The following is a 27516-nucleotide window of genomic DNA, read 5'->3' on the forward strand; positions in this document are numbered from 1 at the left end:
TGGTTCGTAATACCCTAACGAAGTTGTGCCAGGACAAGATGTCCAAGGGAGTGAGACTTTTGACACTTTGTCCCGTCACCATTCCGAGACGGTCGGCGTCCAACTAAAAACATCTCCTCTGTCACTCCAGAAATCAGGATGGAACGGATGGAAGGGTCAGTTACACTCTCTTTCAAACTTCTCTCTTTCACCCGCCCAACGCTCACACTCCAACATCGTGTGTGTCACAGTATCCGAGAGACCACAGTAAAGGCACTGATCGGACTGAGCCCTCCTAAACCTGAAAAGGTAGCTGCGGAAGCCGCCATGGCCTGTGAGCATTTGCGTCAGATAATAATCCAGCTGCGTATGCCCACAGTCTACCCAGCTTCGAAGGTTCGGGATTAGTGACCTTGTCCACTCCGCCACATCACGTGTTGCCCCCCAGTCTTGTTGCCACTGCCCGATTGAAACTAATCTCTAGGCCAGTCTTATCTCAGTCATCTCTCGCTCTCCAATTTTCCGCACCCTACGACTATGAGTCATGGCCCTTTCACCTGCCAGCACATGTAAAGGAACACAGCCGTGATCACCCAAAGAGCGGCAGCTGACACAGTCCTGTAGGCACATGCTACCCGCAGCAGACTAGTTCTGTCCACGCGTACCATGAGCCTCTTGATAGTTGGTATTTCTACCGCCTCACTCCAGACTGGGGTCGCGTAGAGGACGACATACTGCACAACACTTCATTTCTATCGATCTAAAAATGTCCCAAAATACATGGTGTTACATTAAAAAAAAAGAGCCGATGACGTCATCACTGTAATGTGTATCGCCTTGTATAATGAAATTTTATTGTAAAATGTAGAACATTAAATTTAAAAATCGACGTGTTTTAGATTTTTTTAAAAATATTGAATTTATTACATACTTTACGGACACACTGTATATATATATATATATATATATATATATATATATTTATATATATATATATATATATATATATATATATATATATATATATATATATATATATATATATATATATATATATATATATATATAAAGAAGTACTGGGACACTCAGAAATTCTAGATGACAGAAAACACTTTTTCTTCATCCAAACTTTTGGAAAATTTATTAAATTGTTCCCATCATCAGGGTAGACTGTAATCAAACATGATGGTATTTATATGTTATAAGAACCTTACAAAATTAAATTTACTTTACAATAAGTTGTAATTGTACACCGTAAGATATTACATAAAAGTTTAGATTATTCATACAATCGACGAAACGTTTTTAGAAATTATTTAAATTTTTTTAGTTCTGAGAAATTAGTCACCTGGAGTTTTTTAAAAGCCCAATAAATAGAAAATAAATAGCAATAGTTTACGTGTGTACCTTCCCTGTAATATAAAGGTTAATTTATATATGATTTTAAAAATCACGCACCCTTTTTATCTTTATTATCAGATATAACCGTCACGTATATCTTTCTCATTACCAAATTTTTTAAACAAATTCTATACAAATTCTTTGAAGAGTCATTATCTGTGAAAGATCCCTGTTTTATTAAAGTTCTCAAAAATTGGGGTTTTCTGCCGCTCCACATTAGGTGCCCTTCGTAATTTGTAAATATTATGATTTCTTCTCGTCAATTTTTTATTCACAAGATTAAATCTTCAAATAAATGGAGGACATATAGGTGTAATTATATTAAATGTACAATCCTTGCTCCGCCACTGCAACAAATCATTAAATTAGACTTTAAGATTACAATATATCTACACCTGAACATGTTTATATTTAAATAAAATTCTAGGCACCTGCTTAAACCTACATTGAACCTCCACTTACGATTTAATCAAACCATCTTGCCAATATAAAAAATCGATATTCCCGCAAAGCTAAACATACACACTTATTTTTGAAAAATATAGTATTATTTCTTTTATATTTACTCTAGATCATAGTTTTACAATAACAAAGTATAAGAAAAGTTATTAGCAATTAGTATAAGTATAATTGCAATAAAGTGAGAAACGGGAAATAATAAAATACCTATTTTAACAGAAATAAAATGAAAAGTGTACCTATACATAAAAAAATTATACCAATGTAAGTTTTACTTACTTCCGGTCGAAATTGATTTCAACTGATTTCAGATGCTATTTTTCATTTCCAAAAAGTTACGCCATCAATAAAATAAGACGTTTAAACCAATCAGTTTAATCAACTTGTGCAAAACTAGGATTCTCTATTGAACTTGATATTATCTATTTTTAAATTCAAAACGCTAGATAATTTCTTTGGTGTCATTAAAAAAATCATCTATCTTTCAAATGATGTATTGCTTGCACTATGATCCCATTTAAAATTATCTTACAAAAGGTACATTCCGACATTTTTAATAATTACCTCATTAAAACATTACTAAAAAGATAAAGAAACATACCAAAAGTTGGAAGTTGACATATTTACATGAGGCTTCGTAGATAGATAGAGTTAACTGAGGTCACGATATTTTATTTTATTTTCTCGTCTTAAATATACGCATTACATTTCAGTAAAACAATATCACAAAAATCCTCTCAGAAAAAAAAAGTTGGAGCTAAGCGTATTTTGAATAGTGAAGAACTTGGTTCAGATCCTTTCGGAGACAACGGTATAGACTGGGAACAAAAGAATTTGGAGATTAAATCTGCTAATTAGACAGGAATACGCTGGTGTATTATATCGACCTATGGATGAGCAGTAGGGCAAGAGATAAGGGGTTGCAGCTTGGTGTTACTCCTGCATTCCTCTATAGATCCCTACCGAAATAGCGGGTACAAGAAATAGAAGTTTTGAGAATTGGAATGGTCACAAATGGTCGACAGAAATTAGTCAGAAATTTCAAAGAATGCTCTTATTGTCCAAGCCCAAAATATAGAACGGCTACATATTGCCACGAATTCAATCATGCAATATGTGGTGTAATATTGTGAATAACTTTGCACTTAGTATTAAAAATTAATATTAAGTACTTAATTCTATTTATTTTTTATTTAAAATATGTTATCTTAGTATTAAAAACACTATTTTTCATATGTGGAATAAACTCTTTGTACTACATGGCATTTTTTCATAAGTAGTAAAATTGAATCACTTATTGTATAAAGGTAATAAGTCCACATCAGTACGAATTTAAAGAGAGATATACATTTTGTTCAACCTAAGTCGACGGATCAATGAGTCTATAAGGGAAATTTGTCCGAGACTGGTTGCCTTTATATAATAATTCTTGTGGCGCCACCATCGTTTCTGTCATTTTGTCTACAGCTACAGAGTAGTTTATTTTATTATTTCGGTTAGCTCTAAAGCTACGTCCACACTATGTCGAATGGTGTCGTTCGACTCGGTCGACCGACACTGTCGAACATGTCGCCCGGCTTTGTTTAACCATGTCGGGTCGAATCGAACGCAATCCGAATCAAGTCGGTACGGATCAAAGGAAGTCGAGCGACATCAGTAGGTGTGGACGTGTTGAAATATGTCGGTCAACTTTTTCAGTAAATATTTAGGCTGTTTATTTGTGTTTATATCAAAATTATTCCATTTAGCTGTTTATTTGTGTTTATCAAAATTATTCTATTTAAACTAATTTTATTTTTAAAACATTTTTATTAACACGTATTTATAAATGGAGTTTAATGATATTTGCAAAGCTAGTTTTCCAGAGAAAGAAAGAAGGAAAAGTGTACCACTGGGATGGGGGCAGACGAAAAGTACATTAGCAAATGGTTTGCATACAAAAGTATGATGTTCTTGGCTGATAAGAACAAACCAAGAAACACTCAGGATACAGATTTAATTAACACTCAGGTAATTATGATTTTTTAAATATTTAGCTTGTTTTAAAGTAATTTACTTGATTTTATGATTATTATTGTTATGCGAAATAATGTTATTGTTAATTGTTGTTTTGTAAAAACAACATAAATAATACCTACTTTTTAATAAGTAGGTACCTACCTACCTAGCAATATTTTCAAAATTATGAATAGACAGATCTAAGTATAACCATGGGCTGAGTTTGGTTTATAAATACCGTCCATTATTTTTTGGTAATGGGAAAACATAAATAAACAATCCATAAATTAGGTATTAATAATTTTTTTTAATCAAAAGCAAAATGAATGTAATTAAAGATATTAAACAGTTATACCTACAAATTAATTATTACTTAATTAACAATTACAATTACTTATCGTACTGGAAGTGCAGTTTTCCTGGCTTACTTATGAAATATTCAGCAAATTCCTCTCTCACCGTTTGAGCTTCAGTACAACTTCTCCTGGGAACAGTAGGCAGACTATTTATTTCACAAGTTGATGAATCTCGCCTCCAATGACCTGGAATAACTTTTTCACTGTCAGAACACTCCGTATCCAAACTCACAATGGGGCAGTAAACGTTTTTTGATCCGCTTTTCCTTAAATAGTTATGTAAATAAATTGCAGCCAATGTTACTTTTCTTGCAGTACTTGGCTTCAATAACACTGGTCTTCTAAATATACGAAAACGAGAAGACATTATACCAAATGCATTTTCTGAAACTCTTCGAGCCCTACTTAACCGGTAGTTAAATATTCTTCGTTTTGATCCTTTGTTATGCAATTCAGAGAATGGCTTTATAAGATTTGGGGTTAGTTGAAAAGCTTCGTCTCCTACAAGGACATATGGAACCGGAAGACTCAATTGCGGTAAAGGGCGGGGAGGGGGAAGGTGCATAGTGTTGTCATCTAGACATTTCTTAAAAGATGTACTATTAAAAACTCCACCATCCGAAATTCTTCCTTGACAACCAACATTCGCATATATGAAATTGTAATTTGCGTCCACTATAGCAAGCAACACAATACTAAAAAAACCCTTGTAATTAAAATGTTCTGTGCCTGAATTTTCTGGTGCTTGAATATGTATGTGTTTTCCGTCTATGGCACCCACACAGTTGTATATTTCTCTCATACATAAAAATACACATAGTGTATTTTTATGTATGAGAGAGTAATAAAACAATAAATTATGTATGCAAATCCCTAAACTGTTGATACGGGTGACTCAATGAAAAACAGATATTTGTCAACAAGTTTACAGAAGTATATAGGAAAACAATTTTAAATTGAGTATGACCACCAGGTATAAAGGTTGGAGCAGAATAGAATACAATAGTTGTGAGGGTTACTAATCCCTAAATAAGGTTGCCAGTGTCGAAGTGATGGAGGTTAACAGGTACTAATGAATTTGCAAGAAATGTGAGATGTGTATTTTATTGGTTATATATAACCAATAAAAGTTTAATAAGTACCTACCTATTTGCAAAATAAAGTTTAATTCTTTAGATAAAATAAAACGTTTTATTTTATCTGAAATGAGTACATTCCACGAAGTAAGGGTTTCGACAATCAAACATTTAATTCTTTAATTCCAGGAATCTACGACAGTAATTGACTAGATAATTACCTTCTAAACTTATTCCACAGAAAATGTGATAGTGGGTTTTTCCATTTTGTATATAGGAAGGTCCAAGTGACGTATTCAAAATTCTTAACAGTTCACTAAAAGTAGGTACTTCAGTTGCAAGGTGCAGTTTATTGTATATACTAGTGTTATGGAAAATTTGGAAGTGCCGTGTAAACGCCGAAAAATTGGTCCTCTAACAGTTAATGAAAAAACATTAATATTTAATTGTTTTAAATCATTTACAGACAAACGTTTATGTGAAAGTGTTGATGAGACCGTTGAGTTAGTTAGCAGTACACTTGGTGTTGGGAAATCTACGATTTACAGAGTTATTAAAGAAGAGAAATGTGGTAGTTTTCAAATGCCACGTAATGCTCCAGGGAAACCAAAATTTCAAATAGAATATCATTTTAAAGAAGGACTTCGACGGAAAGTGCATGAATTCTTCTTTAGACAAGAATTTCCAACATTGGATAAAGTTCTTGTCTCAGTTCGAGATGATAAGGATTACCCAGAAATGAGTCGAAGTACGTTATGGAAACTTTTTAAAGAAATAGGAATTCCGCTGGAAAAAGAATCCCAGAAAGTCTATTTTATTAGAAAGAAGCGATATTGTCATATGGAGAAGACATTTTCTAAGAACCGTAAAGGAAATGAGAAACCAAAAAAGAAAAATATTTTATCTTGATGAAACATGGATCAACGAGGGTCATACACCAAATAAATTTTGGCAGGATGAAACTGTTACAAGTCAAAGACACGCTTTTGTAAATAACTTATCTACTGGTTTAAACCCACCATCTGCAGAATTGCAGAATTGAATTGCAGGATTGGAAAAAATATTACGTACCATCCCGGATCTATAAGAAAGGAACTTTATTCGTTGTGTGCCCTTCATAAAGAAAAATTTAAAAAATACGAAATTGATGAAATTGCCAAAAATCGTGGAATGACAGTACTTAGATCCCCACCATATCATTGTGAATTAAACCCGATTGAACTGGTATGGGCACAGATAAAGAGTGAAGTTTCAAGAAAAAATACCACTTTTAAAATTCATGATGTTAAACAGTTGTTTTTGGAGGCCGTAAATAATGTAAAACCTGAAAACTGGGAAAAGGCAGTAAATCACACTATTAAAGAAGAGGAAAAAATGTGGAAGCTGGACAATATTACTGATAAAATGACCGAGCCAGTTATTATAAATCTTGGTTCTGAAAGTTCATCTTCTGAATCTGATTTGGATTTGTAACAAGTAGCTGTAAGTTTTATATTAATATTTTTATTCATCTATTTAACATACCTTAGACGGTTTTAAAAACTCTTTTTCTCTTTTGTAATTTTTAAAAATTAAAAAAAATGTGAATTTTTTAAAACCCTTTTTAATGTAGGCCAGTCAGTTCTAATATAGTGTGTGATAAAAGAGGTCACTTTTGTTTACATACACATAACACTTTATAACACTGAAATAATTCATTTATTTTTTACAATTATTCAAAGTAATTTTTCAATTAATCTTGAGCACGCCCATGGAGTGGTCGGAGCTACCAGTTAAAATTATGCTAATTACTCTCTCGTTCATAAAAATAAACTATAGGATAGTTCCACTTGTCGTTGAACATTGTAAGACGTGTGCATTAGTAGTTTTGCTAATAAACATGAATATTTTTTTATTTTAAACAATATACTATTCGTTAGCATCATGTCTGATATTTCTAACGCAAGCAGTGAAAGTGTTAAATTGGGAAGAGAAGGGAAACGGAAAAGGGGCGAGCGAAACCCTGAAAAATATAAGAATAATATACGAATTAAAGCTCGATTACTTGGAAGAAGTTATGTTAGTCGAAAAGGAATTACAAGACTGTATCGACAAGCAGGACAGGACTGCAGATATGTACTTTTATAATGTTTACGACTATGTACAGGGTGGCGCCTTTTCGATATATAGATGAAAGTTATGTTGAGAGGAAATCTATTTATATACCTATAATATATTCTGGTAATGGTTATAAAAAAGGGCCGTCTTGTACAAAAACTAGTATTTTTAGGATCAAAAAATTATTATATATTTAAAATTATTTTAAATAAGACGTATTGTAATAATTTAAATATTTTTCTGTTTAAAATTTGCTTCTGAAAATCTAACTAGGTCAGTATTACTTTTCTCAAACAATTTGATGTTTAATGATGATTTTTTGCAGGTGTAAATTTAAATGCACCAAGAAATTCTCTGGAGAGGAAAAGAAATCAATTTTTGAAACGCTCTATTCAGGAAAACCAAGTAATGAACAAGATACTTTTTAAATTGGTCTTCTTAATGAGAAAGAAATTAAGAGACGCAGGTCAAGGAATCAAGAACCTAAAAAAGAACGCCGAAGCAATTTTGTGTTTCATGTATTAAATAGACAAGAACGTGTTCAGGTATGCAAAAAAGCATTTCTCGGTTTGTATGCATTTGCGGCAAAAGCAGTTTTTCGTTTAACTTCGCTCCTAACAATTGGTGATAGACCCACTGATAGACGAGGTCGACATCTTAAACGTGGTAATGCTTTGCCCGATTCTGTTATTTTGTAACGTAATATTTTGCCTACCACATAGGGTATAATAATAGGGGGTTTGAAAACTGGGGACAAAAACTACTGGAGATAGTGGAGATAGGGCAAGTACAATAAACGAGACTGTGCGAACGGCACTCAGGGTTTTTTTGGGGAGCTGGGTAGTGGATAAGTTGAATGGCAATGGGGTTGGATTGGGGCAACTACAAAAATGAAACAAAGAGGTACTTATATGAATTTCGTAAGACAAATGGACAAATAAAACAAACAGAAAGGCCTCTAGCAATTTAAAATGGACGCCACTTCGAGGTGCCAAATTAAAACGATTACAACAACTAGTTGTAACTATTGAAATAATTATTAGAAATACAAAACTGGTTAGGAGACTTTTCTAAAATAAAAAGGCAAAATGGGTTAGAGAAATAAATTAAACATTTATTGTGTCTCAACACAAACAGTTACAAATACAAATAATACATAGACTATATTAGTAGTCACAAAAGTAAATATAAAAATAACAAAGAAAAACTTACATGTGTCCTATTCGTTTACAAGTGGGAATTGCTACATAACTTACAAAAATGTTACTGGGCTATAAACTGCGGCAAATAAAAAATTATTACAACTAAAGAATTATCTTTTTAAATAAAACTATTCATAAAGATCAACCTTTTCTAAAAACAAAACAAGCTAATGTGACAAAAACATGAATCTAGCTGTCATATGTCAACATTGAATTTCATAACAGAGTACAATTAAAATGACAGCATAGCCACATCCTAAGATTTACATTATTAAAGATCAAAATTTTAATTGGTATGAAAGCAATTATTATTAAAAAAATGTCTGTCTTTACTTCAAAATTAAATCACAGAAAAAATTACTTGATTTCACCAAAAAAAAGCACTAAAGTTTCTGAGGGTTGAAACTGGATTGGAAATCTCTGAACACGAAAAATTCATCTCCAAATTGCCAAAAAGCCTGGGATGACAACCAGGGAGAAACAAAACGAGAATGGAAACAACGATTCTTGTTCCTTACCTTCTGGAAGCTCACTTAAACTGCAACTAAACCATTAAACTGATTAAACTGCTACACATTTTCCATGAAAAGGAACAAAACAGAAAACTTTCCAAATTCGACGTAGAATTTGGACATAACGCTGAAGCTCACCGCTCTTGACCACGCCTCAGCGAGAGTGAACACTGCTACACATTTTTCCATAAAAAAAAGAACGAATGACGAAGAAACAATACAAATTCGAAGAAACTTTTTGACTAACACTATAAGCGACTATAACACTATAAGCCTTAGCGAGAGTGAACAATTATAATTTCCGGCAAAAACTTCTCAGCGATCTAAATGGATGTTTATTTGAAACGCATATTTCGAGCGGTTTTGATCAAAGAAAATACCAAAGAAAATATAAACAACTCTAAAAATGGTTTATTTTACTCGGCGACGCAAAAAGAACGAAATACTATTTGGGGTTTTTAACTCGTACGATATTAAAGAGAAAACATGGAAAACATTCTTCATTTTAATACATATATGAGGGAATTTCAATTTAATACGAGGGGATTTTAAAATATATATCAAGGAAAATGCAAATGCTACAATTTTAAAGATAAATAAGCACATTAGAATTTTTCCAAAAAAAGAAACTCATTATGGTAGCAAGCCTCCTACCTACCTTGATTCCTCTTTAACCGTAAAAAGATGTACGAAATGTTTTGCTTTGAAAATAAAGATTTTACGAAACTTGTTAAATATGAGTACTACTTGAAATATTTCAATGAAAATTTTGTATATAGCTTGTATATGATATAGGTAGACCGCAAGTAGACGTATGCCCGACATGCGAGGAACTAGGAGTCAAATTAAAATCATCGGTACTAAATAATACCGCAGAACGAGTAGCAGCTGCAGAATTACTTGTGCATAAGAGGAGGAAGTTTTACAAAAAACTTAAATAAGCAAGAGATGTGTAATAAAAACGATAATCTAGCAGCCATCGTTCTTGACTGTATGCAAAATTTGTCATTACCATTTGTTTAAATTCAAATATGGTTGTATAAATTAATCAATACATTTGTCCTCCCTGTATTCCTACGATCCCTATAAGTACCGCCATCGGGCTCGTGGAATGCGTCCCTTTAAGGAGAAGAGCACGAGTCGTTGAAAAGAAAAGACGCAACCCGGCACGGGAACCCATGCACGCATATTAAATTGATTTCGTTCGTTGTTTTGTAGTGCAAACCCTGGTAATTCGACCCAGCGGTAAGTTTTTACCTAGTTTTACCTAAACCTATAAATTGTTTTTGATTGTTTATTGCAACCATTTAAATTTTAATAATTATTTGCACCAATGAGGAAAAGTCCATTTTCTCGCCAGAGTTACCGAAGGAATAGTTCTGTTAATTAAGTACTATTAATTTGTAATAGTACATTTGTTTGTTAATACCCCACATTGGTCCTTCGAGCCGGATTTAAACTCATTTGTTGAAAAAATATTTTGTTTTATTTAAATTTTAATGGTTGGTTTCGTCGAATGTCGTATTTTTTATCGTTTTGAGGGTTCTTATCTTAAGTTTGCGTCTCTTGTCGTGGCTCGAGAATAATTTATGACCTTTTTGTAAAATCGACCATATGGGATTTTAAAAGGGGATTATCGTCGTTTTAATAAAGTATCGAATTACAAATCGGTAATTTCGGGGTTTTAGACCACATTTTTGTACACTTTCGTTTGTGTAATATTATTGGAACTTGTTAAAAATTTAAAATGGAAAAACTTGAAGAAAAGAATAGGAAGCTCAAATTTTTAAGAAAAACTGCGTTAAATGATATTCAGTTAATTTTCGATTTAGGTTTTAAGGCCCTTTCAGACGTTTCTATTCGCCCTTTATTTAAAATTAGACTGGAAGAATTAGATTCGATTCGCGAAGAGTTCTTAAAACATCACACTAATATTATTAGTAATATTCTTTCTGTACCAGACGCGGATACGAGGGTTGAAGAAAATGTTCGGGAATTATTTTTGGAACAATTTTATAAAATAAAACTATTTAGTGCGGAATTATTTGAGCCACAATTTGAAACTCCAGAACCGTTTAGATCAGTAGTAGTTCCACAATCTAATATTCGCTTGCCTAAAATAGAGCTGCCTAAATTTAAGGGTGATTTTAAGGAGTTTGGTTCGTTTTTAGACTTATATAATTCGGTTGTACATAATAACGCAGGCCTAGCAGACGTAGAAAAGTTTAAGTATTTGAAAGGATGTTTAGAAGGGACTCCACTTAGTTTGATTCGTAATTTGTCAATAAATAGCGATAATTATCAAATTGCTTACGATCTGATTGTTAAACGGTACACAAATGTTCGTCGTTGTGCGACCGCGCATTGGGATGCGATCTTGGGCGTACAGAAAATATCGGTAGTTAATTCGAAAAATCTGGCTAAATTAGTAGATACGTTTTTAGAAAATTTAGCCGCATTGAAAACATTAGGTCTTCCGACAGAACATTGGGATTTTATTATGTTTAATTTACTTTTGTCGAAATTAGACGCGGATTCAGTAAAGTTATTTGAGTTAGAAAATAAATCGAATAAAATCCCGTCATTTCAAAAATTGGTAGAGTTTATTGAAACTCAGTACATTGCTTACGATAATTTGAATAGTAGCTTAAGTGAATCTAAGAAATCGTCGAGGGCTCCAACCTATACGGAGCCAAAGTGTAATTATAAACATTCCAATGAGTCAAGGCATAATAGTAGTTCATCCTTTGTTACAAATTCGTCGTCAATATGTTGTGCTTTATGTAAACAAAGTCATTTTCTTAACCATTGCTCGTTGTTTTTGAAAAAATCTCCAAAAGAAAGATACCAATTTTGTAAAGAATCTTCCTCGTGTTTTAGGTGTCTTAATCAGGCTAATCATTCTGTCAAGTCGTGTCCAAAGGCCTTTAAATGTAGTAAATGTAATAGTCACCTTCATAATAGTTTATTGCACTTTGATAGAAATCGTTCCAATAGTCAGTCGTCCATAGAAAATACTAATAATCCAGGGGCATCGGGAGTCGAACAAAATTCGCCTGAAATATCACATTGTGCTGCTAGTTTTATAGGGAAGAAAAACGAGACAAAAAAGGAAATTTTGCTCGGTACCGTTTTAGTTCACGCGATTGATAGTAAGGGGTGTAAACAGCCCTTGAGATGTCTGCTAGATTCAGGTTCAATGAGTTCGTTCATTAGTCGTAAAGCTGCCAGTAGATTAGGTTGGCCTAAAACTCCTTGTTCATTTGAAGTTAACGGACTTAATTCGATGCAAACGAAACTGAATCAAGGTCAAATAAGTTTTTCTATCCAACCTCGTCATCAGGAGTCACCGGTGTTTCACTTGGAGGCTATTATTACAGATCGGGTTTGCTCGGATTTGCCGAGCACCAAAATTGACATATCGACGTGGAATTATATTAAAAATTTGAAGTTAGCCGATCCCGAATTTAACTGTAGTCAATTTATAGATTTGTTAATTGGTTGTAGCATATTTTCGAAGGTGTTGTTAGAAGGTAAAATTGAAGGTAAAGCGGGACAACCAGATGCCCTAAATACCGTTTTTGGTTATATTTTGTTAGGACCTACTAGCACACCTAACCTTTCGTCGACTTCGCTTGTTTGTCTTTCAAATATTGAAGACCCACTAAATTCCTCGTTAACGAAATTTTGGGAACTGGAAAACGTACCGGAAAAGCCAGTTTCAGAACCAGAAGACGTTCTGTGTGAGAACATTTATCTGGAAACGCATAATCGAGACGTCTCGGGTAAATATGTAGTGTCTTTGCCTTTTCGTGAATCGCCACCTTGTTTGCAAGATAGCTATGATATTGCTTTAAATAGATTGCTATCATTAGAACGACGCTTATCTCGTCAACCAAGTTTGAAAAAAGAATATTCTTTTTATATGCAGGAGTATCTTGATTTAGGTCATATGCAGTTAGTCCCTAATGCCGAAAAGAAAAGGGGAAAGTATTATATTCCACATCATTGCGTTGTGAAACCAGATAGTGTTTCAAGTAAAATTCGAGTTGTATATAATGCGTCTCAGAAAAGTCCCAGTCGCGGTAAATCTTTGAACGACTATTTACTGGTCGGTCCTAAGCTGCAACAGAACATAGTCTCGCTGTTGTTGAATTTTAGACTTAATCGTTTTGCGCTGTGTGCGGACATTCGTCAGATGTATCGTAATATTTTAGTCGCTCCTGAACACACGGATTATCAACGCGTGTTATGGAGATTTTCTAGCGCTGAGGAAATTCAGGAATATCGTTTATTAACCGTTACTTTTGGAATAGTATCTTCGCCGTATCTCGCTTTAAGAACTCTCCAACAATTAGCATTAGACGAAGGCTCTCGTTTTCCTAAAGCCGTCTCGCTTATTCGTCATGCTTCGTATATTGATGATTTTGTTTTTGGTGCTTCGACTCTCGAAGAAGCACAAACTTTAGTTGACGAATTAGTCGCTTTGTTAAAGTTAGGAGGCTTTGAGTTACGGAAATGGTGTTCGAATGAACCCAAATTGTTGTCGCAGTTTCCTGAATCCCATATTAATCCTCACTCCATTAATTTTGATCCAGAAGCAAATGGTCCTTCATTAAAAATCCTTGGTTTGAAGTGGATTGCACAGTCCGACGTCTTTCAATTTTCAGTCAAATTGCAAGACGTCCCTTGTACCAAAAGATCGTTTTTGTCCGAATTAGCTCGAATGTATGATCCTTGTGGTTACTTAACACCTATTACCTTTTTTATTAAACATTTAATCCAACAACTTTGGGCAACCGGTCTTAAATGGGATGATCGCCCTCCTTCGGAAATAATTCGTGTATGGGAGCAATATAAGAGCGAACTATCTCTTATTTCACAGTTCAAAATTCCTCGTTTTTTGAATATTTCCTCATGTCCCATTTTAGAGCTTCATGGATTTGCCGATGCTAGTGAAAAGGGATATGCTTGTGTCGTTTATATTCGTAGTATTGACACTCGTAACCTAGTTCAAGTTAATTTACTGTGTGCCAAATCGAAAGTAGCTCCTATAAACAGATTACTATACCTCGATTAGAATTGTTAGCTGCTGTTCATTTGGTAAAACTTATGTCGTTTGTGTTAGAGTCGTGGAAGCATATAATATTTCAAAATGTGTATGCTTGGGTAGATTCTCAAATCGTATTGCACTGGATTAAAAGCTCCCACTCGAGATTCAAAACTTTCGTCGCAAATCGCATTTCGTATATCCAGTCTCATAGTCAAAATTATTCTTGGCATTATATCGAATCTCGAAATAATGCAGCTGATGCGCCTTCGCGAGGCATGCTACCGGCCGCTTTTCTATCAAAATTAGACTGGTTAACAGGTCCTTCGTTTTTGTATAATATTCCATTAATTTTTCTAGAGGTTCCTCCCTCATTGCAGGAAAAATCCTCTTTGGAAGAGATAAAGAAAGCTTTAGTGTTTGTTTCTACTCGTGAGGAACATTTTCTGTCTTGTTTGCTGAAAAATAAATCGTCTTTTACCTCGATCCAAAGAATTTTGGCTTTTATGTTGCGATTCGCGCACAATTCTCGTTATAAAAGGTCGAAACGGTCAGGACCCTTGACTTTCGTAGAATTAGAAGACTCGTTGATTATTCTTGTCAGATTTACACAAGAAAAGTAGGTATTTTGAAGAACATCTTCAATCAAATTCTTTTCCAAAACCATTTCGTAAGTTGGGAGTATTCTTAGATGATAGTACTCAGTGTTTAAGAGTAGGTGGTCGTCTATCTCAGTCTTCGTTATCGTATGAAGCAAAACACCCGTTTTTGTTACCAAAAAAATCTCGCCTTACTACTCTTCTAGTTCGTCATTATCATGAGAAGTATTTACATGCTGGATTTAAGAGTACTCAGTTTTTGGTTAGTCAAAGGTTTTGGATAATGTCTTCTAAACAAGCCGTTAATTCGGCATTGTCCAAATGTATTAGATGTTGGAAACAATCTCCTAAAAACTTACAACCCCCTATGGGTAATTTGCCTAAATTTCGTCTCGGTGCCATTAAACCCTTTTCGATTTGTGGGTTAGATTATGATGGACCGTTTTCGATAACCATGTCTCGTTACAGGGGAGTTAGAACTCAAAAGGCCTGTTTGTGTCTATTTGTATGTTGCGGTACTAAGGCTTTAAATCTTGAATTAGCTAGTGATTTGACCGCGGAAGCTTTTTTGGCCGCTTTACAACGTTTTTATTAATTTTGTTTTGTTCGACTTTTGTCAATATAACCGCGACGAAACCACCATTTTAATTTTAATTTTTTTTATTGTAGTTTAAGTTTTGAATATTTGTGTAAGATTTGTATAGGAATTGTTTGTATTAATTATCGTTTTAGTTGTTTAAGTAATTATAGTATTTGGAATTCGTTTTGTTTTTTAAAGACCTTATGGCCTTTAAAGGGGGGAGAATGTTTAAATTCAAATATGGTTGTATAAATTAATCAATACATTTGTCCTCCCTGTATTCCTACGATCCCTATAAGTACCGCCATCGGGCTCGTGGAATGCGTCCCTTTAAGGAGAAGAGCACGAGTCGTTGAAAAGAAAAGACGCAACCCGGCACGGGAACCCATGCACGCATATTAAATTGATTTCGTTCGTTGTTTTGTAGTGCAAACCCTGGTAATTCGACCCAGCGGTAAGTTTTTACCTAGTTTTACCTAAACCTATAAATTGTTTTTGATTGTTTATTGCAACCATTTAAATTTTAATAATTATTTGCACCAATGAGGAAAAGTCCATTTTCTCGCCAGAGTTACCGAAGGAATAGTTCTGTTAATTAAGTACTATTAATTTGTAATAGTACATTTGTTTGTTAATACCCCACACCATTTATGCCAGTAAATCATATGTTTTACCTACGAAAAGTATGGCAATATGTTTTTGGAATACATGACATAAAAACGGATGCTGCAACATTTTATACGCACCATGAGGATGAGGGCACTGTCAAACGCAGAGCTAATGAGGTAGCCTGCAGGATTATATAAAACAAATCTTGGAAACTATCACCGAATTACACGTGTTTAGTGAGGCTTCTGGGGGCCAAAATAGAAATCATACCCTTGTTCGATTTTTCTTAAATCTTACCATGAATGAAAGATTTAAAATAATTCATCAATTTTTCCCAGTTTGTGGGCATTCATTTCTACCGCGTGACAGAGATTTTGGACTTATAAAAAGGGTTCTCAGGCCCCATGACTGGGTTTATACTCCAATGTAGTACGTGACAATAATAGCAAACGCAAAATCATCGAGACCACATTTTACTAACTTTCAGCTCCGTCTCTTTTTTTAAGGGAAAACAGTGGGCCACTGAGATGTATTCGTGTAAACTAATTAATTTTTAAGGTACACTCTAAAAAGTCATTTATAATAAATATGGGTACAAAAAAAATTAATTTGGTCACAAAAAAAAACTCACCGCGTGAGTCGCATTGGTGACCACAGGGCAGAAAATGTGTCGGTTTAACTTAAAAAAAATAATAATCTGAGAAAAAATATAATTATGAACCTAGATAACTAACATAAGTAATTATTAAACGGCAAAAACATCAAGAAAACAAACTAATTACCTAATTTTCAATTTCTTCATGAAAACGTCTAAAACAATTTTCTAAGCACAATCCCAGATGTTCAGGGCACAACGCACAATAAAAGTCCTTTCTTTCTTTTTTAGTTTGCCAGCAATATTTGCACCGTCGTCGTTTTGTAATACCATTAGCTAATTTAGGGCAATGGGATGGCAAATGAAACAAACGTCAAATTTTTCTTGATATGAGGGATTTTTGGGTTTGGTCCCAAAAGACTATCAATCACCGACAATCGATGTATTAGAATTGTTATAGAAATAGTTTGCGTTGATTAGCATAATTTGAAAAATATGTATGCCTATTTTTTTGTACCACCCCATAGTTTTGTGTTCGCAACTATAATAATTTAACATCTGGTCGCCTAAGTCAATGCCACCTTTGTTTTTGTTATATTCAGCGACTAAACGGGGCTTTTCTTTATCAATTCCTTTCCTAGATATTTTTGGAACCATTTCATGACCAAATTCGGAAGAGATCATTAAAATATCTCGCTGATCTTTCTATTTGCACACACATATCCCTTTATTATTGTAAGCACTCACCAGTTCATTTTGTTTTAATTTTCGAGAAACAACTTCGTGTGGATTTTCCGCTCTTCCTGTTCTCAATGTTCCTGTAAGATAAGTTTTAACCGAAAGTAATTTTTTATACAATGGAACACTATTATAAAAATTATCCATATATAAGGAGTGATCAACATTTAGTTTCGAATCCATCAAATTTAGCACTACTTTTTCTGTATGATTACGTCCTCCAACTACGGGGTCATTAGCTCCACTATAAACTAATATGCATTGAATCATCCCAGTACATTCTGACAAAGTATACAGTTTGACATCATAATTGTGTCGTTTGCCCTTGAGAAATTGACGAAAAATAAGTCTCCTCTCCATAAAATCATAGATTCGTCCAGGGCTAATTTTCTTTCTGGATAAAAACGATTCTCCATTTTATTATTAAAAAAAGCCAACAATGGAGATATCTTGGCAAGTCTGGACTGGTTACTGTCAGTATTATTGTTAAAATGTAGGGCACGCAAAATTAACATAAAGCGATTTCGGCTCATATATTGTCCAAACACTGGAATACTAAATAAATGATTTTTCTTCCCATAATCATTCATACGATTAATTTTTATGGTTCCCATGTGAAATAACAAACCAAGAAAAATTTTAAATTCTTCTACAGTTATATCCTTTCAAGCTGCAATTCTACTTTTCTCAGATTTACTTTGAGAAAGAATATCAACGGCATATAATATTGTTCTGAAGCTATTTTCTTGTGGCATTTTAAAGTAATTACTATTTAAATGGGAATAAGCCACAATTAAAGGTTAAAGTACGTTTATTGACGTTTCAATTTCCACTTCGGAAATCGTTCTCCAGTATAGAATTTCCAATCTCCGAAAATTTTGAATAACGCTGGGCCAATAACGGTTTCTTAATATTGTTCTGAAGCTATTTTCTTGTGGCATTTTAAAGTAATTACTATTTAAATGGGAATAAGCCACAATTAAAGGTTAAAGTAAATTTATTGACGTTTCAATTTCCACTTCGGAAATCGTTTGTTATTCCCATTTAAATAGTAATTAACGGCATATAAATTGCTATTTTGAATAATCAGGTCATAGAATAATTCACATGCCAATAAATTGAAGTAATCAATAGGATTGCTGCCACCATGGATTAAATAATATTTTGAGACTCATCATCACCATCATCATCTTCAGATTCTTCTGGTAAATTAGGATCGTCTGCCCGACCATCTTCATCACAATATAAATCTTCATTACTTGGGTCACTCTCGTCATGTGAATCTTCTAATATGTGTAATAATTCATCATCTGAGATTGGCTGAGAAGTTTCCCACCTACCTCGTTTAAAAGTCGATCGTTGGCAATATTCATCACTCATTTTAAAAATAATTTAAAACTGAGGTATTTAGCAAAACACGTGCAATGGCTCACAGTAAAACCAAAAGACATCCAACACCGAAGGCGTAGAAAATATTACTGAATATTACTGAATGCATAGCAATAAACCGATGGGATTGGATTATGATAATACAACAAATTATTGGAAATGTAATATAATCTAAATACATCTGTTGATTTTTCAAAGCTTACCGATGCTTTTACTTTTATTACTTTACAACCTTTTATTACAGCTAATTTTGTCGTTTTCGAGCACGTCTAGCATGAATATTTAAAAAGTAAGCAATGAAATTAAGGATTTCATATTTTATCATCCAATTTATCAATGGGACAAAAGATATTTGTTATAATTTGTGAAAAATCTGCCGAGATAACATTCATACATTGTCATATACCTACTCAGAATAAAGTTTAACATCAAAATTCGAAAACCAAACACAAACTCCAGTATATGCCAGTGTTTCCAAGCGGCCAGCAGATATTTGTTGTAATTCGTGAAAAATCCATTGAGATAACGTTCATATATTGTCATATAGTCAAAGACCACGCGACTCGTGTTGGTGGCCTCTGAGGCTATATTCACTGAACGCAACAGTCGCGTTGTCGGACTTGAACGCACGCATGAAATTCTAAACTTTAAAATGTGGTGGCCAGCCTATTTAAAAAAAATACAAGGGAACTCGTCATGGGTACAAATAAAATTAAAGAAAATTTTGCCATATCAAAATATAAACACTTGACTTATTCAAGTGAGACCCCCGGAGTTATATCAGTAACTAATGTAATTCATAGATGGATTTGTTTTATCCAAATTTAATTTGTCAAAAAAAAAATGTTGCAGCTACTTCGTGTCCAAATAAAATGGCTTACGAAGGAAAATTGCCAATCAAGGCCAAAAACTGGGCGATCTTATGAAAGTCTTGACTGACATTTCCGAAGACGATAAAGAATTTTTTGACAAATTTAAGGACTGGCCGACTACCAATGAAGAATATGATGGTGATTAGTTTTTTTAAGTTCGAAGTCTTAAGATGTACTTTAGGTCTTGTTTATAAAAATAAACGTATTTTTGTAAATAAATTAATAATTATTACCTGTAGAGCAGCACATTATTTCGTCTTTCTATTTCGTCTATTCATTGATTTTATAAAGGAGACAAGTCCCAGCTCTTAAAAACGTGCTTTTGGCCTTAATAGTTTTCAAAGCCAAATTTGCTGTATCACAGTCACTCTACTAGGCTACTAGCAAAGAATATAGACGCTAAGCGTCTATATTCTTTGCTACTAGTTTCCTTCTACATTTATTCATATATATGTGAACAAAATTTGATAGGTCATCAAGTTTCTAAACTAAATAGCTTTTTTCGTTTTTCTCAAAACTAAGTATTGCGAAATTATAACTTTTACACAATAAGCGATTCAATTATAATACAGTAATAACATTTTACTAAATTAATAGGCACGTGATCGAATGGTAATCTTTGTTGATAGAATAAATAGAATCAACAGTATTACCGTCAATAAACTCTTATTAGCACAAATAATCAAGTCCTCGGTAGTATAGTGGTAAGTATCCCCGCCTGTCACGCGGGAGACCGGGGTTCGATTCCCCGCCGGGGAGGACTTTTTGTTTTTTTTAACTAATTTTTTTTATGTTTTTTATTTAATAATAAAATTTTATACATTCTTATTATAATAATATGATTATCTATAAAATAAAAATATGAGGTTGTAATCAAAATAAATCAAACAATTTGATAATTCATAATTAGATATTTTTAAATTTGAATGTTATAAAAAAGCCAGACTATTTATAGAGGACACATAAATAAGGGAACATAATTTACGAGGGCAATCAAACAGAAGCAGCGGCGGATGGTAATAATTTTTTTCAGGGAGCGCTGATTCGACATTACAGAAAAATAAATACGTACTAAATAGGAACCTTTTTGATGCACATTAAAAGTAAAAGGCTCCTTTCATATGGTATTCGTAGAATTATTAAATATAGAATAAATTAAATAACTTTTAAATTACCTGGTAGATCAAGCTGAATTTTGATGAGTTTATTAAGGCCCCTTTAAGAGCAAATAGTAAGTTAGTTTTTACAAAAGTTATGAACGATTAATGATTTGCATTATTCTGACACATGAAATTGGAAACGAGGAATTCGAGGCTTGGCCGTCATGAGGATACCATGACGGCCATGCCACCGAACTAGTTTGTGCAGAAAATATTAAGTTTATTTGAAATTATCTTAAGCATCCTTATAGAAAAGTAATTTATTAGTTAAATTCAGTACAAATTAATCTCTTTACTGTGTTTGTTTAGTGGAACTATTGAAGTTTAACGTTATTTGTGAAAAATAAGTTTTTTAGTGTTGCAGCATTGCTAAAGCTCTGGTTTCCTCGAATGAGGTATCAGCAAATTGCGATCGCAATATTGCGGCGAATGACATCATAGACTAAACTGTACCGTGCATAATAATAGCAGTGGTTTTCAAGGAAGCGTTGGAAGCCACCGCAACGTAATATAATGGTGCCGGCACATTGAATGCGGTAGCCAATGCGGCGAGAAACATTCTGTTAACGGTTTATTGCGGTGGTGAAGTGTGGTGATTCGTTTGTGTTTTTATATTGTAATAACTTTTAACTGATAAAATAGGTAGATAAAATAGTTTTAAGCACTGTAGCGAATTCTGAACTGTTACAACGTACTGACCTTGATTAATTAGCTAATCAGTCAGCGTCTTCACTGGAACTGTCTTCATCATTGGAATCTTCCGCCAAATCGTTGATAATCCTACTTTCATTTTCATCATATGTGACCATTTTTGCCCAGTCGTCCTGAATTAATTTTTCAGTATGGTTAACACAACTCGCCCACACTGCAGGTGTTGTCTCAGCTAATGCATCGCCCCAAACTTTTTTCCCTGTTTCATCTCCACGTCCATGTTCTCCAATATGACGATCATAGTATTGTTTAGAAATGCCCCAGACCAACTCAATCGGATTATATTGACAGTGATATGGAGGCAATCTCAAAACCTGATGCCCATATTCTTGGAGTAGCTCGTCTATAACGTACCTGGTATTTTGTGGTTTATTCTGGCGAAAAAGACTCAATAGCTCTGTCTTGTCCGAATCGTCGTCAAAAATTATTTTTTTCGCTCGTAACTATTCTTGTAAGTCCGATTTTTTCCAACTGGCATTCGGTAACTTTTCTATTAAAGAGCTATGGTATGAGGTATTATCCATAATAATTAGAAATGGTTCCTCCAACATTGGTATCAGCTTTTCGGAGACCCACTTTTTAAAAGACTCTTTATCCATAGAATCATGATAGTCTGCACTCTTCGATTTCGTAGAAAACAGTAATCCAGCATCTTTAACAAATCCTTGCCTACTTCCGGCATGTAAAACAACAAAGCGTTTACCTGTATTTTCGTGTCCTTTTCTGATGCTTTTCACACAGTCATCTTGCCAAGTACGTTGATATGCCCCTTTTAGGAATATCCATGTTTCATCTAAAAAAACGAACTGAAGTGGGCTTGGACTTAAAAAATTTCTCATATAATGCCTCAAAAAATACAGTCGTTTAGAGACAATACATGTTTTCTCACATAGCACTCGTCTACTATTTTCTAGTTTGTATAAAAACCCACAATTTTTCATAAGACGCCACAAACTTGTATCAGAACCGTCATAGAGATGCTTGTTTCTTAATTGTGTATTTAGAACTTTAATTGCAGTACTGCCATACAGTACATTTCTAATCTCTCCTTTTATAGTATCGCTGACATCATTAGTCTTTTTTTGTACATTACGTGACTCTCCTGGTGTAGTAAGAGCTGCCCCTGTCTTGTATTCACTCTTTATTCTTGTCACTGTGCGAAGACTGATTTTCAAAGCGTCCGGTACTCGTTCATACACCGATGATAACGAAAGCAAAGGTCCGTTGTTTTCTTTTTCTTTTTTAAAATACTCCAATAAATGAACGCGTTTCTCCTGTTATCGTTTTCCCGGCATTTTTTTTTATTAAATAGAACAATTAGTTATTCACAACAAAAAATAATAAGTAAAACTGTTCGGAACAAATTCCAACAATGACTGACTAAAATCGACTAAAACAACTAAAATATCAATGGTAATTGCTACAATTATAAACCTATTAGCCAGCTCATTCAAGAACAATGCCACAAGTCATTATTGCAATGGGTATCGGAAGAGAGAGAGTTAATTTATAATAAACTGGAATTTTTAAGGTGTCGAGAATATTATTTTATGTAATGGAATTCCACACAGTAAGAGCGCAAACTATTAATTAATTAAAAACTGTTTACTTATAAAAACTATTTCATCAGCTACTTCAAACCTGCACAGATCAGGGTAACATGTTATAATAAAAAAAACACGTCACTGCCAGCTATCTGTATTCGTAAAGAGGCCGAACTTATCACCGACACCGTATCGGCCAAACGCATCGGTGTTATTGCTACAATACTGGGAGACGTGAGTGGTCTCTTCATTCCCTTCTCATCGCACTTTACCATGACGAACGTGACTCGCACAATTGAATTACGCATCTGTGTGTCAGAGAGAGACGAATATTAAAAATTCCGTAGTAGCTTATTTCAGGCACACGCCAAGAAGGATGAAAACGTATATGTTTTATCTTGTAAAGTTAACGGTATTTAAAAGTGTTTTTTTAGAGTAATGTGTTCTTAACTAAAACACACTGAATGGACAAGTGAGCAGGACGAAATATTGATAGATTTTGTTAGAAACCCTGAATGTTTGTATAATGTTCATTGTAAAGATTACAGCAAAACCCAACTAAAACAGAGTTTATGGAAAGAACTAGCTCAGATACTTCAAATAACAGGTAATACAATAACACAAATTCTAACTAATATCAAAAATATTTATTTATAATATTTTACATTGCATACTACAGCACCACGTCCATTAAAATACGTTTTAAATGTCTCACGAATTTGGACTGCTATATTTGCCCCACGTACGTTGTTTTGAATTAGTGGAAGTAAATTTTCTGCAGAGTGGGTATTTCTCTCTACTATTAGTTGATGTCGGAAATATGTTTGATTCTCGCAGAAGATTATATGAGATACAGGCACACATTATTATTTAATCAGTGGTTTCAGAATACGTAGCGATTGACTGAAAAAATATTCGAAACAATGCACAAAGAATGCTAAAGGCGTTTTCAGTTGTCCTGAAAACTATTGCTTTAGTTTTATCAGTCACTGATTGATTTTTTGGGTATGGTTTCATGAGATGTTCATTAAGAGCAAATGTCTAATCCCCGAGAATGACATGAGGTACCAGGATATTCATACCAGGCAGTGGTTGTGGCGATGGAATATTAAATTCTTTTTGCAGAATTTTTTGTACAAATCTGCTTTTTGAATATATGCCTAAAATGAAATATGTTTTATTAGAAAAATTAAAATTACGTTAATTGTAATTAATTTACCTGCATCTCCTTCTCTACCGTACGATCCTATATCTATTGTAACAAATTTATTGTCTGCATCTACAATTGATAACATAACCACTGAAGAAAACTCCTTATAATTGAAAAAATTGGAACCACTATTTTTTGGAGCCTTTATTCGAATGAGTTTACCATCGATTGCTCGAACACAATTCGGAAAATCCCAAAGAGATCTATATTTCCTAGATATTGTTTTGAACATTTTCTCTGTTGGTTGTGGCATTACCAAAGTGAGCATTCTTATAACAATGGATTTAGCAACTCTTATTATTACACTAATCCATGAATGACATATTCTAAACTGAAACGCCAACGATCTAAAAGATTTTCCTGTAGCCAAAAACCTAAAAAAAACATCTATTTATTCATGACACCTAACTCATTGTTTTTGTTTTTATATTTATAGACAATGATTGCAGCAAGAGGTGGAGATATGTAAGAGATTATAACATAAAAAGACGAGGCAAGCTCGCTCACGGGTTCATCTGGGGAAGCAGCGAAGAAAAGATCGGTCCAGCTATCATTCTTAGATAGTATCTCTTCGGCCAAGAGAAGGTAAATTTATATTTCCTTATTTTACTGATAATAAAATATTTTTATTTTTAGTACTCCCTACTCTAGCTGAAATTGTAAAAACTCAAAGAGTTAGTAAACGCAAATATCCATCGCAAACTACATCCACATCTGCAGATGAACGTTGGAAAATATTAAAACAAATAGCCGAAAGACAAAATCTAAAAAATATGGAAAAGCAAGATGAAAATGATTTATTCTTTGCATCAATGGCAAAAATAACTAAACAGTTGCCAAAAGTAGTTCAGGCTAGGCTTCGAATGCAAATTGGAAATTTAGTAGGAAATGCAGAGATTGAACAATTATCATCATTGACAAGTTCTGACTGTGAGTATAGACCATCATCAGCAGGTAGCTCCACATCAAACATTATATTTGCTACCGATGATGTAACTGCAAAGGGACCATCCGCTACTTCAGTAGTGGTGGAGCCTGGCCAAAAATTCTTTATAAATACTTGTATGTTAACTTATCAAATAAATGTACATTTCTTCAAAATAAAAGTATATGTACGACTATGTGTTACTTTTGTGTTTGATGTAGTCAATAGTAATGGAAATACATACCTTAAAAACAGGCATAATTTCTGCTCAGGAGTCAATGGATTTGGAATACGGTTTGTTGGTATTGCACAAAGATCGTGTTTTATATATCCTAGGACGTAATCAAATAAGACCGGCGTCAACGGAAAATGTTCTCTGAACTTATTTTCGTTAGTATGTAAATGGCGACAAATCAAAATTTGGTATGCACCCTCTACAGTTCTATTTTTAAAAAGGTCAGATTCACTTCTTTTAATTCTCTTTTTCTGATTCCTCACCATCTAGCACTACTAAAAGAGCAACATCGAGGTCGTCAATGGTCGCTCGTTTTCAACGCAAAACAGTACAGACGACGCTTTTTGAGTTTAAACATTTTATTGCCTCAATAAAGGAACTTGATGTTACCACCGCAATCTGACGTCATTCATCGCAATATTACGGTCGCAATTTGCCGGTACTTTCGAGGAAACCAAAGCTTTCAGAAGAAAGAAGTATCATGTTATTTAAACAATCTTGCTAGTGACTAAACTGTTGGCATCACGTATTTAAAAGCTATTTCTCAGCCTCCGCTTTCTACGATTTTTTCAATGGCCTCTATATATCCAATCTAGTTCCAACATCCTGATTTTTAAGGACAATCACTTGAAATAAATGTATCACTATCTTATAGACGATTATTTAAAGGTATTGTTAATTTAAAAACATAGTATTGTCATTAAACACTGTGGCAATTAGTAACAAAGATAATCGAGGTAATGTACACATCGCATTATAGTTACAGGGGCTCAATTAGGGAGACAGTGAAGAATTAAAGTATTTGTAAACAGGTATTGAAATCAAATAAAATGAACTAAATTAAATTAAATCAATTATCAGGCCCAGCTCAGAAGTGCTTTGAAAAATTATGTTATAAATTCTCTACAGATATTTGTGTGAACGCAATAACATTACATAAGAACAAGGCTTTTAGTAGTTAAGACTTTGTACATATTTAATTTGTGTCTCTCTATTGTATCTACTGTATTCTACAAATTTTTGAGCATATTCATCTTGTTTTCTTTATTGGTCTATATTAAATGTTTATTAGAATATAGCTGACTGTGGCGGCTTGAAATCGTTGAAACAGCTATAGAATTCTCAGCATATTCTACTGCAGCTTCTTTACATAGTCTTTCTTCATTTCTGCCTACGATTGCCTAATATTCGCTTTTCTGTGCCATGGTTTACCGGCATGTTTCCTTATGTCACAGTCCCATCTTAAGTTTGGAAGCTTTCTTGGTCTCTTGAGGTCTCTTTTTAATGTACAGCGACAGTGTAATTCTAGTGGACCATCTATTGCCAGTTTTTATAATAATAATATCCATAATTCTGTGGATTACATTAGTGACCTTGGTTTTCTGTCTGATCTATTCTATTCTTTTTCGATCTCTCTTTATTATACGTAGCATGCATCGCTCCATTGACCTTTGAGTGACTTTCAGTTTCGTTTTTATCTCTTCCTGTACTGTCTAAGTTTCGCAGCCGTATGACATGATTGACAAATTGATCGAATGATACATTTCTACCAAAAAAATGCCCAAGCCAGTTTCATTCTTCTGTTGATTTGTGGAAATAAGGAGCCATATTTATGTACTAATTGTCCCAGGTGTACATACTTGTCAACTGTTCCAAGTGCAGTGTTGTTTGGTATTACATATTGGACATCCACTAGATCGATGTACATGGTTTTTGTTTATGTCAAGTTTATTTTTATGCCAACTTCATTCCTAGCTGCATTTAGGTCGCTTATAACTTCTTGTAATTCTAAAGGATCATTAGCAATCAGAAAAATGTCGTCTGCAAATCTTAGATGGCTGAGGTAGTCTCCATCAATTAATAGGCCTTTGTTTTGTCAGTTTATTTTGCTGAATATATTTACTAGAGTCGCAGTGAAGAGCTAGCTTCGGTGATATTGAGTCTCCTTGTAGGACATCTCTGGTAGTGGGAAATTCTGGAGTGTTTTAATAAATTTTTATCTTTTGCTTGTCTGTATATATTTGCTAAAGTCTCCATGTCTGGTTTGTTAATGAATTGATCGGTCAAAGCTTCTATTACTGTCTAAGGATATATAGAATCGAAAGTCTTCTTGAAATCTATGAAGGTTAATGCTAGTGGTATTTCGTATTCTTTAGCTCTAGTCATCAGTTATCGAAGGGTATGGATATGATCCAGGGTACTGAATCCACTTCTGAAGT

The 27516-nt window shown here is 33.8% G+C and overlaps 1 protein-coding gene and 1 non-coding gene across 2 annotated transcripts; one reads left to right on the top strand and one right to left on the bottom strand.

The window, feature by feature from the left end:
- Window positions 1–20199: 20199 nt before the first annotated feature.
- Window positions 20200–20271, top strand: TRNAD-GUC (transfer RNA aspartic acid (anticodon GUC)). The gene has a single exon. It is a non-coding gene; the product is annotated as a tRNA-Asp (tRNA).
- Window positions 20272–23659: 3388 nt separating this feature from the next.
- LOC140436072 (uncharacterized) lies at window positions 23660–25990 on the bottom strand. The gene is made up of 3 exons (XM_072524780.1): window positions 25307–25990; window positions 24147–24511; window positions 23660–24087 (listed from the first exon to the last, which is right to left on the bottom strand). The coding sequence occupies exons 1-3, from the start codon at window positions 25561–25563 to the stop codon at window positions 23969–23971; spliced, it is 741 nt and encodes a 246-aa protein (XP_072380881.1). The 5' UTR covers window positions 25564–25990; the 3' UTR covers window positions 23660–23968.
- Between the last annotated feature and the right edge of the window lie 1526 nt (window positions 25991–27516).

This window comes from Diabrotica undecimpunctata, chromosome 3 (assembly GCF_040954645.1).
Source record: "Diabrotica undecimpunctata isolate CICGRU chromosome 3, icDiaUnde3, whole genome shotgun sequence".
Taxonomy (NCBI): Eukaryota; Metazoa; Arthropoda; class Insecta; order Coleoptera; family Chrysomelidae; genus Diabrotica; species Diabrotica undecimpunctata.

Coding starts and splice junctions, on each gene's coding strand:
- LOC140436072 (XM_072524780.1), bottom strand. CDS start 25,563: ATGGTGAGGAATCAGAAAAAGAGAATTAAAAGAAGTGAATCTGACCTT. Junction 24,512..25,306: donor AAATTATGCCTGTTTTTAAG/GTATGTATTTCC, acceptor TGTTTTTTTTAG/GTTTTTGGCTACAGGAAAAT. Junction 24,088..24,146: donor CGGTAGAGAAGGAGATGCAG/GTAAATTAATTA, acceptor ATTTCATTTTAG/GCATATATTCAAAAAGCAGA.